A 14,037-nucleotide genomic window follows, 5' to 3' on the forward strand; every position below is an offset into this window, starting at 1 on the left:
GGAAAGCACACAATTCTGTCCCAAGTCAAATTTGCTTCAAACCAAAGGCAAACCATCTTCAATCTCTCTAGATTGCAACCGGATTCCCCATCCCCACACCATCATCCCATTTCTTGCCTCCTCACCCTCCCGTTACTACCTCCTCCGCACTATCCAATTTCCACCCTTCAAGGAAACTATCATCATTCCCTCAACCCCTCCTGCAAATATTCCACCTCCACATGCTACAGGGAGGCCTCTCATCCCCTTCTCCCCAAACACCGCACTCCCTTCTCAAGACAGGTATGTTCTCACTCTATAAACTACATAGTAACGCTTCTCAGTCCTTAATAAGCTATTTAATAACTTTAAAAGTCCCATAAAAATGGGCAGATCTTGCAGATCTCCCATCTCCACACTTGACCCAGGGCACCAGGCCACTTTAAATTCTGAAGAACAGAGTACCGACCCTCACCAAGATTCTACTCATGCCCCACTGCCACCAACGACCTCCCTTCCAGAATGTGCTTATCCAAACAGGCTCCCCTTCCAAACTCTTCCCAAGGGACTTCCCTCCATGGCTCCCAAGACGCTCCTTCCGCCGTTAACCCTTCCGTCATGCCCGGGCCTCTGCCCACCTTACCAACTCTCCCTTCACTCGCCCTCCAGGTGCTGAGCAGCGGCCCCAGTTAGACGGCTCCTCCTGTCTCACAACTTCCAACTTCGTCCTCTTTTATCACCTGTTTTTCCCACCAGCTTCCTCGCAACCCAGTGGCTCAACCCTTGCCCCGGCCCGCCTCTGCCCACCCTTTCAATTCCTCCTGCCCGGGAGCCACCCGCTCAAGTCAGTTCCGGGGTGCCCAGGGGATTCAACTTCCCATCCGCGGGCCTCCCACCTTTGGGGTCATGCTCCCCTTCTCCATCACCTGCTCCGCCCATGACCAGATGACATCCGCCGCGGCCGCTGCCGCCGCCGCCGCCTCCATCCCCCTTCTCGGGCGCCGGGTCCCCGGCCGCTGACCGCCTCCCTCCAGCGCCGGCCGCCCCCTCTGGTGCGGACGAGGGGGGCGTGCACCCCCAACCCGTGCCCTCCCCCCCGCAACGCGCACCTGTTCCTCCTCCTCCTCCTCCTCCTCTTGCCCCCAGCCGGCCGCGCCGGCGCCCCGACCCCCACTTGCGCCGCGCCCCGGCCTCCCGAGCCCCGCACTCACCACGAGTAGGTCTGCTCCGCCATGGCGCTGACTCTCGTGGGCTCCGCTGCAGGCTCTGGCCGGGCCCGGCGGCGGCGGCGGCACGAACGGGCGGGCGGCGGACTCGCTCGGGCCGGGAGCGGAAGGCGCGGCCGCGGCCCGGCGCTCGCTCGCTCGCTCGCTGGCTCGCACGGCGGGCGGGCCGGGAAGGCGGCTGGCGGGGAGAGGCCGGGCTCCAAGGCGGCCCCGCTCCCTGGGCCCCGGGGCGGGGCGGGCTCCGCTCTCGGCCTCCCTCACCGGCGGCGGCGGCGGCGGCTCCGCTGCGGCTCTAAACCCAACATGGCGGCGGCGGCGGCGGCGGCGGCGGCGGCGCGGAGAACAAGGGGGCCCCGGGGCGGGCGAGCGGCGAGAGGGCCCCGCGCTCACTGCGCGCTGGGCCGCGGGAGCGCCGCGCTCGAGCGGCGGCGGCGGCGGCCGGGGGACATGGCCGGCGGGCGGAGGCGGAGACGGCGGCGGCGGCGGCGGCGGCGGCGGCTGAGGGGGGCGCTAGGCGTTGAGGCGAGGCCGCTCGGCTCACACCCGCCGAGGGGAGGAGAAGAGGGGGCGGGGGCCAGCCTTGGACCCGCGCGGGTCACGTGCCCAAAACACGCTCACGTGACGCGCGCGCCCCGCCCCTCGCGCCAGGCCCTTGCGCGGGGACGTCGGTTCGCTGGTTCGAGGCGACTGTTGCTCGCAAGGCTTCTGGCGGATGGGCCGCCTCCCGCCGCCTGGTGCCGCCTCCTCCCCACGCGGAGCCGTCGCCTCGGGCCCCCTCCCCTTTCCCTTTAAGGGGGCTGCAGCAGCCAGCCAATCAGGAGCCCCGAAGCGTCCGTTGGCTGCCAGTCAGCTGTCAGCCGTCAATCAACAGTGTGCTGGCCGCGGGTCCCCCAACTGTCAGTCAACCTGTCAGTCCGCAGGCCGAGCGCCGCATCCCTTCGTTCGTTGGTTCATTCATTCGTTTGGCAAATGTTCCGTGCTGCCAGCCTCTATTGCGCCAGGCTCTGTGCCAGGTCCTCGGGGTGCCAACTCGAATACCCCACACTTGCCTTCACTTCATCCGTCATCCGATATTTATTGGGAACCAAACGATAAATCCACCGATTCTGCTGGATCTCTGCCCTCTAAGAGCTTACATTCTAGAGGAAGAGACATAGTCCAAGCCGACAAATAGGTGAAGATGATGTCAGGTGCTGTTTCATGAAGACGATAACTCAAGGGAATGGGACAGAGTGTGTACTTGTACCAATGGGTGGTCGAGGAAGGCTTAGCTGAGCAGATGACATTTGAGTGGACACCTGAAGGATGAGAAGGAGCTGGTCCTGCAAAAGCAAAAAGCTCAGGGAACTGCCCATCGGGATGACGGGAGGCAGGCACAAAGTAAAATAACAGCGCTAGACCAGAGACCAACAGAGTGAATCTGGGGCGTAGGAGGAGAGAGGAGAGATGGGTTGAGCTTCTAGGCATCAGGGGATGCCTCTCCAGGAGTGGCTTATGGGGAGAAAAGGCATTCTATGAAGAGAGAATGGCATGAGGCAAGGCCCAAAGACGTGAAGGCTTGGAGTGAGCTTGGATCCGGGAGTGGGAGTGGATAGTTTGTGCTGGGGAGTGTTGAGAGAAGGTACTGATAAGGTGCATTGAGGCCAGACTCTGAAGTGCCAAGATAAGCCAGTTACTATGTTCATGAATGAAAATGATCAGTGCAGCTCCAGGTTTGAGAAGCATGCTTGGGCAACAGACACACGAGTGCCCCCTGGACCCCAATCTCCAGAGGGAGCAGACCTTGCACACCCGAAACCAGCATATTCAAGCTCCTCTGCAGCTTGGCCAATTTCAGGCCGGGATCTAGCTCTGCTCCAGTTTCCCAGGGCCTGCCCGGGCTTACAGGGAACACCACACCCCGAATCTATCTCCAAATGGATCAGTTGGCCACTGCCCATACATCTGCTCCTTGCCTGTTCCCCAAAGGGAACCCATTAATGAGAAAGCCAAGTACACTTTTCCTTCAGAGGCATTCTCTCCTTCTTCCTCCTTGCCCCACTGCCAGATGCCAAGACCAGTCAGGTTCGACATGTTTCCTGAAGCTCCACCACAGAGCCCTGGGAAAGGGCCAGCTGATAAGATCAAAGTCCCAAAGAGGGTTTGAGATAGGGCCCCAAGAAAATGCCAGACCACCAACTGCCCTTCCTCTGACCATTGACAGAAAGATACCAGCCTGCAAATATCTTCCCAGCTGTAAATAGCACTGGATGTAGGGATATCATGGGGAGATAGGAAGGCAGAGAGCCTACATTTTGATGTTCACTTAGCTCTTACAGCTTTGCCAGGTGCTTTTACAGAATGCCAAACATTCCCTTGAATGTGACATACAGTCATTCTGAGTCTCAGAGGAGCATGAGTTGAGGTTTCAGACCCCATGGGAAAGACATGGTACAAGCCATTGGTACAAGTGGCTTTGAGAGGTGCAGAAGCTTCTTGCCTGGAAAGCTAAGAACAAAACAGACCAGACGTGTTGCTAATGAAACAAAAAGATGGAGAGCCTCTGGGAAATTCACTTGGTTTTTAGTTCCCAGTGAGTCATTAAAGGCAAAGCCAAGTGAAAAGTTGGTATCTGCTGGATGGGACAGGAGGTGCTGAGGAAAGAAAGTCAAGGCTTTCCCAGAAGCAATGGGACCATTCATTGCACTGAGAAAAATCTGGTGGAAGAAAGGAAGGAGAAGAGGTTTGGGTAAAGGTATGGGGTCAGAAATGAAAAGAAAGGTTTTTGTCTCTCCATCTAAACCAAGGGTCCTCATAGTGTCTCTTGGGTGAACAAGTGAAGGCAGACTGTATAAGAAGCCATAAGATACCATATGTTTTCACTCTTACGTGGATCCTGAGAAACTTAACAGAAGGCCATGGGGGAGGGGAAGGAAAAAGAAGTTACAGAGGGAGGGAGCCAAACCATAAGAGACTCTTACAAACTGAGAATAAACTGAGGGTTGATGGGGGGTGGGAGGGAGGGGAGGGTGGGTGATGGGCATTGAGAAGGGCACCTGTTGGGATGAGCACTGGGTGTTGTTTGGAAACCAATTTGACAATAAATTTCATAAAAAACAAAGAAACAAACAGCATTTGACAAGACTAAGAGAGTGTCTAGGCCACAGAAACCCTGTGTATGTGGTCCAAGGGGGATGGAGTGTGAGCCCAGGCTAGTGGCTTGAGCATCTGGAGCTAAGGTTGCCAAGATGTAGAAAGCACCTCCAGGTCCCGGGCAGGATCTCTGGGGAGTGACTTTCAGTCACTCTGCCAGTAGCACTCAGCTCCAACCTGGAGCGGTCCCAGGTGTATCTATGGCACCTCTGGGCCTCAGCCCGGTAGTCAGGTGTGCTTGGCGCTTGGCAGGAGGAGATAGATGCAGGTGTTGGCTTCCCCCACGGGGGATGCCTGGCTTCCTCCCCCCGCACCGCCCCCCCCCATCCCCGAAGATAAGAGAGCCACATTTTATGCAATGTTTGTTGAAAGAAGTAATGGGAGTTCCTCTAATTATCACCACGGTAATTATAGGATCACTTCTTCTATCAACTGTGTTCAAAAGAGACTTGGTGAGTCTCCCCAGGACCTGTCATCTGCCTTAGGCACAGACTCCTGGGAGCAGGCTTTGCAGGTCTGGTTGGGCTGAGTAGGCACTAGTGAGAGGGTAAAAGGCTTGGGTCCTACCATCCCCCTTGCCTCTCCGACCCATTTTCACCTCTATCGTCCACTCCCCACCCCCACACACATGCTCTCTATTTACATTCCACAGTGAGTGGATGGCACTTCCTGATGGGCTCTGTTCTTTTTTGTTTCTAGATCTCTGACCAAGCCCGGGAGGCATTTCCATTGCTTCTTCACTGCTGCTCATAATTTTGAGGTTTGCTTCTATGTCACCCAGGAGGGAAGTCTCACTTGACCAAACGTAAGCTCGGTTAGATACTCCTCCCCAGGCCTCCCCCAGGCCCCTGAATCTACATGTATGGTAACACTTAGCACACTGAACTGTCACTGCTTGTTTACTTGTCATTCTCTCCCTCTGGATCGTGAATGCCTTGTGGGAAGGGACTGTGGCTTGCTGCCAGTTACACCTTCAGTTCCCAGTGCAGAACTTAGCTCAGAGAAGCTTGAATATTGTGGAATGAATGCTTGAGTGAGCAAGAGGCTAACCAGGTTTTGAACCAGAACAACTGGTTTCGCCTGATGTTCCCATGATTCTCTCCATGACCTTGTTCGTATTCAGCATCCCCTCCTGTCCTCCAAAACCCCCTCCCTGACTGAGAAAGAGAATCCTTCAAGGCAGGTAAATCTCGGTTAGAAATATTATGGGAAGGCAAAAGATTGGAAGGAAGGTATATGGTAAGCTTAGGTATCAGGTCACCTACAATCTTTGGACATGGGTCTTTCAAAAAAAAAACCTTAATTTTTTGTAGAACGTTTTTAAGTTTATAGAAAAGTTGATGGGAAAGTACCAAGGGTTCCCGCATACTCCCCTGCCCCCAACACATAGTTTCCCTTATTACTTATATCTTGTGTGGTACCTTTGTTACAATTGGTGGGCCAATAATGGTATACATTATGATTAACCAAAGTCCACAGTTTACATTGTGTTTCACTTTTTAAAGTCTTTTTTAAAAAATAATCTCCACACCCAACGTGTGGCTCAAACTCACGACCCTGAGATCAAGAGTAGCATGCTCCCCCATCTGAGCCTAGCCAGGAGCCCCTAGGTTTCACTTTTTGTGTTGTACACTTCTGTGGGTTTTGACAAAAGTATAAGGATATGTCTCCACCAATACAGTATGGTACAGAATAGTTTCCCTGCCCTGAAAATCTCCTGTGCTTCACTTACTCATCATCCCTCCTTCCCAACTACCTATCTTTTTACTGTCTCTGTAAGCTTACCTTTTGCAGAATGTCATATAGTTAGAATCATACAGACTTTCTGGATTGGCTTTTTTTTCTCTTTGCAATATGCTTTTAAGGTTCTCCATGTCTTCTTTGTGGCTTCAAAGTTCTTTTTATCGCAGAATAATATTTCACTGTATGAATGTACCAGTGTCTGTTTATCCATTCACCTACTGAAGGACATCTTGGATGCTTCCAGATCTCGGCAAGTGTGAACAAAGCAGCTAAGAATATTCATGTGCAGGTTTTTGTGTGGACATACGTTTTCAACCTAATGCAGAATGTCATGGGTTTTTTAGAGGTGTGTTGTTTAATTTCCCAATATTTGGGGTTTTGCCTGATATCTTATTGCCATGTATTTCTAATTAATCCTGCTGTGGTCAAAGAATATATTCTATAAGATTTTAACCTTCTGAAATTTGCTAAAACTTGTTTATGGCCCAGGATATTTTTTTTCTTTTTTAATCTTTATTTTTGGGAAAGAGAGACAGAGACAGAGACAGAGCACGAGCAGGGGAGGAGCACAGAGAGAGAGGGAGACACAGAATGTGAAGCAGACTCAGGTTCTGAGCCATCAGCACAGAGCCTGATGCAGGGCTCAAACTCACAGACTGTGAGATCATGACCTGAGCCAAAGTCCGACACTCAACTGACTGAGCCACCCAGGTGCCCCAGGATATGGCTTATTTTGATGAATATTCCATATGCACTTAAAAAGAATTTGTATTATTTGATGTGTAATGTTCTATAAATGTCAATTAAGTCAGAATAGTTGATAATGTTCAGATATTCTACATCCTTACTAATTTTTTTGTCTAGTAATTGATTTTTTGTATCAATTATTGAGAGGTATTAAAATTTTTCATTATAGGGGCGCCTGGGTGGCGCAGTCGGTTGAGCGTCCGACTTCAGCCAGGTCACGATCTCGCGGTCCGTGGGTTCGAGCCCCGCGTCGGGCTCTGGGCTGATGGCTCAGAGCCTGGAGCCTGTTTCCGATTCTGTGTCTCCCTCTCTCTCTCTGCCCCTCCCCTGTTCATGCTCTGTCTCTCTCTGTCCCAAAAATAAATAAACGTTGAAAAAAAAAATTAAAAAAAAAAAATTTTTTTTTCATTATAATTGTGAGTTTGTCTACTTCTCCCTATAATCCTATCCATTTTTGTTTTATACATTTGAAGCTCTGTGATTAGGTTAATATACATTTAAAGGTGTTATATCTTCCTGATGAAGTGCCCCTTCTATCATTGTGAAATATCTGTTACAGTCTGCTTTGAAGTCTACTTTATCTGGTATTGATATAGTCACTCCAGCTTTCTTATGATTTGTGGTTTTATTTTGTATCTTTTTCCACTCTTTTGCTTTCAACCTATGTGTAGTTTGTGTTTAAATAATGTGTCTTGTAGATAGCATATACATGGATCTTGCTTCTCCGCTGTCTCTGGCAATTTGTGCTTTTTGTCCATTTACATTTAATGTAATTATTGATGTATTTAGGTTTAGTTCTACCATTTGCTATTTGCTTTCTGCTGTCCCATCTTTTTGTTGTTGTTGTTGTTCCTCTGTTTCTCCTCTCCTTCCTTCCTTTGGTTTAATTGAATAATATTTTGTATTCATTTTAAATCCTCTATTGGGCTTTTTAGCTACACCTTCTGTGAATTGTATTTGTGGTGGTTGCTGTAGTGATTATAACACAAATCCTTAACTTATCACAATCTACTTAAAATTAATATTGTAGTACTTCACATAAAATATAGGAACTTCACAACAATATATACAGGAATACAGTGCCAGAATATGGATTCTTAGCCTGTATGCTGTTGTTACTACATAAATCACATCTGTTATAAACCCTATAATATAATGTCATAATTTTAGCTTTCAAACAGTTATGTCTTTTAAAGAAATCAAGAAATGAAAAAATAGAATTTTTTAAAAATTATTTACTCACATATTTACCATTCAAGTGTTTTTCATTCCTTCCTTCAGATCTGAGTGTTTATCTGATGTCATCTCCCTTCTTCCAGATAAACTTCCTTTGGCATCTCTTATTATACAGGTTTGCTGGTGACAAACACAGTTTTTGTTTATCTGCAAATGTGTCTATTTTGCCTTCATGTTTGAAGTATATCTTCACTGGATATAGATATCTGGTTCAAGAAGGGATTTGCTATGTTTTGTTTTGTTTTCCAGCATTTTAAAGATGTCGATCTGTTAGGTTCCAGCTTCTCATTTGCAATGAGAAGTCAGCTGTCATTTATATCATAGATCCCCTGTTTAGAATGTGTCATTTTTCTGTGGCTGTTTTCAAGATTTTTCTCATTCTCTTTGGATTTGGGTTGTGTGACTATGCTATGCTGGGTATGGCTTTCTTTGTATTTTTCTTGTGTGGGCTCCACTGAGCTTTTTGAATGTGCAAATTTATCTTTAATTACATTTGAGAAATCATCAGCAAATATTTCTTCAAATATTCTTATGCCCCATTCTCCCTCTTTTTTCTAAAAATTCAATTACGCGTGGTATATAGATCTTTTAATGTTTTCCCACAGGTCCATGAAGCTCTGTTTAATTTTTTTCAATTTTCTTTTTCTCTCTGGTATTCAGAATGGGTAATTTCTTTCTTTCTTTCTTTTCTGAAGATTGTTCACGCTTCTTTTTTAAATGTTTATTTATTTATTCTAAGAGAGAGAGAGAGAGTACATGCATGAGAGAGCATGAGCAGGGGAGAGACAGGAAGAGGGAGAGAGAGAATCCCAAGCAGGCTCCATACTCAGCATGGATCCCAATGAGGGGCTCAATCTCACAGCCCTCGGATCATGAACTGAGCCCAAGTCGAGTCAGATGCCTAACCGACTGAGCCATCCAGGCACCCCCAGAATGGGGTTCTATTGATCATATAATCCTTACAATAGCCCTGTGAAGGATTCACAGAGTCTTTGGTCATCTTCATACTGCTATTGAACCTATCAAGTTAATTTTTCATTTCATTTGTTGCACATTTTAGTTCTTGGATTTTCATTTGGTTCTTTTGTGTAGTTTCAATTTCTCTGCTTAGGTTCTCCATCACTGTGACCATATTTTCCTTTAAGGCCTTGAAAATATTTATGAGTTGCTTTCAAATCCTCGATATTTAATTCCAACATTTGGATCATCGCTTTTCTCCTTGAAAATGAGTCTTGATGGGGCGCCTGGGTGGTGCAGTCGGTTAAGCATCCGACTTCAGCCAGGTCACGATCTCGCGGTCCATGAGTTCGAGCCCCGCGTCGGGCTCTGGGCTGATGGCTCGGAGCCTGGAGCCTGTTTCTGATTCTGTGTCTCCCTCTCTCTCTGCCCCTCCCCCGTTCATGCTCTGTCTCTCTGTCCCAAAAATAAATAAAAAACGTTGAAAAAAAAAATTTTTTTTTAAAGAAAATGAGTCTTGAGTATAAGTCAGTTTTCTGTTTCTTCACAGGTCTACTACAACTTACTTGGTTTTTGTATGCTGGACATTGTCAATGATCCATTGTAGACACCCTGGATTATGTTATGTTCCTCTCAAGAGTGTTTAGTTTGGTTTTAGCAGGCAACTAACTTGGCTGGACTCAAAACTCCCAACTGTGCCCCCTTGTAGAGGGCGACCCCTGAAATTTCCACTCAGTTCTTTGAGCTTCCAGGTGCTGATTTCACTGGGATCTCTGGAGCCTCCTGTGCATGTGTGTAGGTCAGTGGACAGCTGAGGATTTGGACAGAGTTTGTATACAGATTTGGGGACCCATCTCTTCTACAGCTCATGTCTTTCTGGGATTCCCCACCACCACCACGCCTTAATTTTCCAGCAATTTGCATGGAATTCTGTACCCTTGACACCTCAAACTAGTAAGACCACAGCTCTCTACACATTCCCTACCTCCCACACAGATTAGAGAGTGCCTCAGGCAAGAGGCCACAATACAAATTTCACCCAATGTAGCTCCTGTCTCTCAAGTATCAACTCCCCTCACATTTCTGCCTCCTGTTGGGTGCTCTACAGTGCCATCAAATAATTGGAGGTTTTCGGTCTATATTTTGTTCAGATTTTGTCATTGTTATCTCATGGAGGGTTATTCTGCCCAATCTAATCTCCTATTACCACCCCTTTTCCCTTACACTCTTTAACTTTTTTATTCTTCAGAGCACCACCTCAAGGTCAGTATAATCAGTCCTATTTTTAAGCTAAGGAAACCAAGAATTTGAAAAGAAGCATTTTGCCCAAGGTCACACAGCTAGTTCATGGCACAACCAGGATTTGAAACAAACCAGATGACATAACCCTATCCTTGCTGTAATTCCCAGTACTTCCTATATGTCTTTAAGGTGGTTTGGATTCCACCCTAGAGCCCCCTGGAAAATATTCGAGGATGGGAAGAGGTGAGATCCCTGAAAACCCCTATTCAGGCTAGGGCAGTAGTTTTCAACCCACAGTCTCAGAATCATTTGAGAAACTATGAAAAATAGAGATACTAGGCCCCATTTCCTGGAGAGGTATCTCTAGTGGGAGAGACTTGAAATCTACATTTTATACTGTTTCTTAATGATTCTAATGCCCAGGCAGGGTTACAACCCTATCTGGTAAAGGCAAAGTAACCGCCACCAGGATTCTTCTGTCTCTCGCAGCTCAGGATTCTTATTTTTCCATCATGCTTCACCAAGATACTAACACTGGTGTTGACACTGGTTAAGGCTGTGGGCCCTGGAGTCACTCCACTTAGAGTCACATCCCAGCTCTGTCACTTGTCAGCTGTGTGGCCTTGGGCAGGTGGCCCCACCTCTCTGAGCCTCCTGCTTTCTCTTATCTTAAATGTGGATCACAAGAGCACCACCTTCACAGGGCTCTTGTAAGGATTACAGAACCATTTCACAGAGTGCCTGACTCCTGGTAAGCCTTCAGTTGATAGTAACTATTATTATGAAAACCCCCTCCCTTAGCTTTTCTGCTTGCATAAACTGTGCTTTATCACTTATCTAAACCCAGCTTCTAGAGTTAAACTACACCCGTGTTTTCTAAGGTACTTCAAAATCCCCTTCTCCCAAAAGTTAACACAATCTCTGACCTTGCAACCGATCCATTCCCACCCTGAGCAGGAGGCGTTTAAAAAAAATTTTTTTTAATGTTTTATTTATTTTTGAGGGACAGAGAGCGACAGAGAACGAGCAGGGGAGAGGCAGAGAGAGGAAGACACAGAATCCGAAGCAGGCTCCAGACTCTGAGCTGTCAGCTCAGAGCCTGACGCGGCTCGCACTCAGGAACTGTGAGATCAGGACCTGAGCTGGAGTCGGACACTTAACTGACTGAGCCACCCAGGCACCCGCAGCAGGAGGCATTTTAAATTGAGCCCAGAAGGGCACCTGGGTGGCTCAGTCGCTTAAGCGTCTGACTTCCGCTCAGGTCATGATCTTGCGGTTCCTGAGTTTGAGCCCCACGTTGGGCTCTATGCTGACAGCTCAGAGCCTGGAGCCTGCTTCAGATTCTGTGTCTCCCTCTCTCTCTCTCTCTCTCTCTCTCTGCCCCTCCCCTGCTCTCTCTCTCCCTCTCTCTGTCTCTGTCTCTCAAAAATAAATAAATATTAAAAATAATTTATAAATCGAGCCCAGAACTTGAAAGAACTTCTTAGCAGTGACTAAGTAGCCCTTAGCGTCAGGCTGTGCCCCTTCTTGCCTGTGCATTGGACCTTACAGGCCACACCTTCTGTGAAGCCCTGAGTGACAGCTTTGAATACCAGAATGGGGCGTTACAATGGCAAAACCAGATTTACATTGTTGAAACTAACTACCTCTGTTCCCGAGTCAGGCCTGAGTCAGAGTGTCCTAAGGGGAATCCAGGCCTGGCCAAGAAGATCCAAGGAAGGCAAGCTTCTCACACCCTGTTCCTGGACACTGGCTGAACAGCTGGGGGTATGAGAGGACTCACCCGCCACCCTTGAAGCTTGCCCCATCTGGTACACTTCACTACAGGACGCCTGGCCGGGGAAGCCTTTCCAATGTGGCACATGCCCGCCAGAGCATTCCCTCTGCTTCCGTCATATGTCAGGTCTGTAGGTTTCAGGAAACACCGAGGACCGGAAGGGTTCCCACGACTGGTTCCTGGGAAGGAAGGGAAAAGGATCCCCCGTTTTACTGGGGACCCTCTATGTGCCAGATGCTGCACATTCTTTATCGTACTCCATCTGTACCGTGAGGTGTCTGTTTTCCTCAGCACTGAATCCCCAATGCCCAGCAGAATAGGCACTAGGTAAATACTTATTCGTGATAACAGTAAAATAGATACCATTTATTGAGTGGTTATTATATGCCAAGTACTGTTCAAAGGGCTTTATATGTCTTAACTCATGCTGTATTTGCCGAATGAAAAATACGACAACACTATGAGGCTAGACTCTTGATTCCTATTTTACATAAGAGGAAGCTGAAACAAAGAGAAGTGGGTGGGGGGGAGGGAGTCAAAGGGCAGACAGGTAATAAATGAATAGTGGGGCCAGGCTTTGAATCCAGGGAAATGGGGCATCCCAGGAAGTAGAAGGGAGGGTCTGGGTTGAGTGAATGAGATAAAGGTGCAAAGGGAAAAAACCTAGTGGGTTCTGAAGGAGGCATCTCTGAAGAAGAAGGGGCAAAGACCAGCGAATGTTGGTGGGGGCCGATGCCAGCTGGCCACCCCTTAGAGCATATGTTTCACATGCAGCACTACAAACCCAGGCCAGTCCCCTAAGAAATGCTGACATCGTGGGGGCACCCGGGTGGCTCAGTCGCTTAAACCTCTGACTCTTGATTTCGACTCAGGTCATGATCTCACAGTTCGTGGGGTTTGAGTCCAGCATCGGGCTCCAAACTGACAGGGCAGTATCTGCTTGGGATTCTCTCTCTCCCTCTCTCTGCCCCTCCCCTGCTTATGCATTCTCTCTCTGTCTCTCTTAAAATAAATAAACTTAAAAAAAAAAAAAAAAAAGAAGAATGCTGACATCCTGTCCTCAAGGACCACACCCCCTTCCTACAGGAAGAGGGTAGAAATGAACCTTAAATTTCATCACGGCCACAGGGCACAGAGGGGTATGGCTCCTGCCCCAGTGATCACAAGCCCCTGTTTCTGTGCCTCTGGTCAGATCCTCTCCCAGAGTCCTAGAGTCAGGATAGTGTGGGGAGGTGGGGAGTAGCAGGCAGCTTCCCAGCTCCGCCTGAGATGAGTCAAAGGTGACGCCCCTGCCCTGGAGTCTGGGCGTACCTGGGCAGGTAGGAGCACATCGAAAACCCCATCAGTGGTTCAGAGGACACCCACCCACTTGGCCTCATTCTTAGGTGAGACCCCTGGGGTCGTCTTGGTGAGGGGGCTACAGAGCTGGCCTGCCTTCCTGGGCAAGCATTCGGTGGACCTGACTTCTCAGATGGGACAGAGGCCCCAACAGGGCAAGGGCTGGGGTAACACCCAAGAAAAGGAAAAAGCTGTGACCCTTCTGCCCCTAGCTCATCCCCTGGTGACACAAATGGCCAAGTCTGCTCTGGTCACTCAGCCCCACCCACCTCAGCTGCTCCAGTGTATCACATCATTTTCTTCACAACACATTTCACCACAGGATCGACCTTGACCCATCTGATGCACTTGCTTGGTATCTCCCTGCTGCTTTGAAGCTCCTGCTCCCTGTTCACGGTAGGTGTGGAACGGAACTGGGCACAGAGCACGTGCTGAATAGCTGTGGATGAGCCATGAGTATGACAGGACCACGCCTCCACCTACGGTCTTGGTGTCCCAACGGCCCCCCACCAGCACCACCACAGCTGGGCCAGCAGGAAGTCCTGACCCGGACGTGGGTCCCCTTCACCAAGGATTCCAGCCATGCTCTGGGTTCTGGTAGGGGCTGTGGCTCCCTCCGAGGTCCGGGAAGGGAGGAGACGCCTCGGATGCGGCCAGAGC

The 14,037-nt window shown here is 49.0% G+C and overlaps 1 protein-coding gene across 1 annotated transcript in view; it reads right to left on the reverse strand.

The window, feature by feature from the left end:
• Positions 1–1,772, reverse strand: part of SPPL3 (signal peptide peptidase like 3) — a 137,275-nt gene extending 135,503 nt beyond the window's left edge. Inside the window, exon 1 of the mRNA XM_043557789.1 lies at positions 1,191–1,772. Coding sequence (XP_043413724.1) covers positions 1,191–1,213 — 23 coding nt within the window. The 5' untranslated portion in view covers positions 1,214–1,772. The remainder of the gene's footprint in view (positions 1–1,190) is intronic.
• Between the last annotated feature and the right edge of the window lie 12,265 nt (positions 1,773–14,037).

Source organism: Prionailurus bengalensis, chromosome D3, assembly GCF_016509475.1.
Source record: "Prionailurus bengalensis isolate Pbe53 chromosome D3, Fcat_Pben_1.1_paternal_pri, whole genome shotgun sequence".
NCBI classification, from domain to species: Eukaryota; Metazoa; Chordata; class Mammalia; order Carnivora; family Felidae; genus Prionailurus; species Prionailurus bengalensis.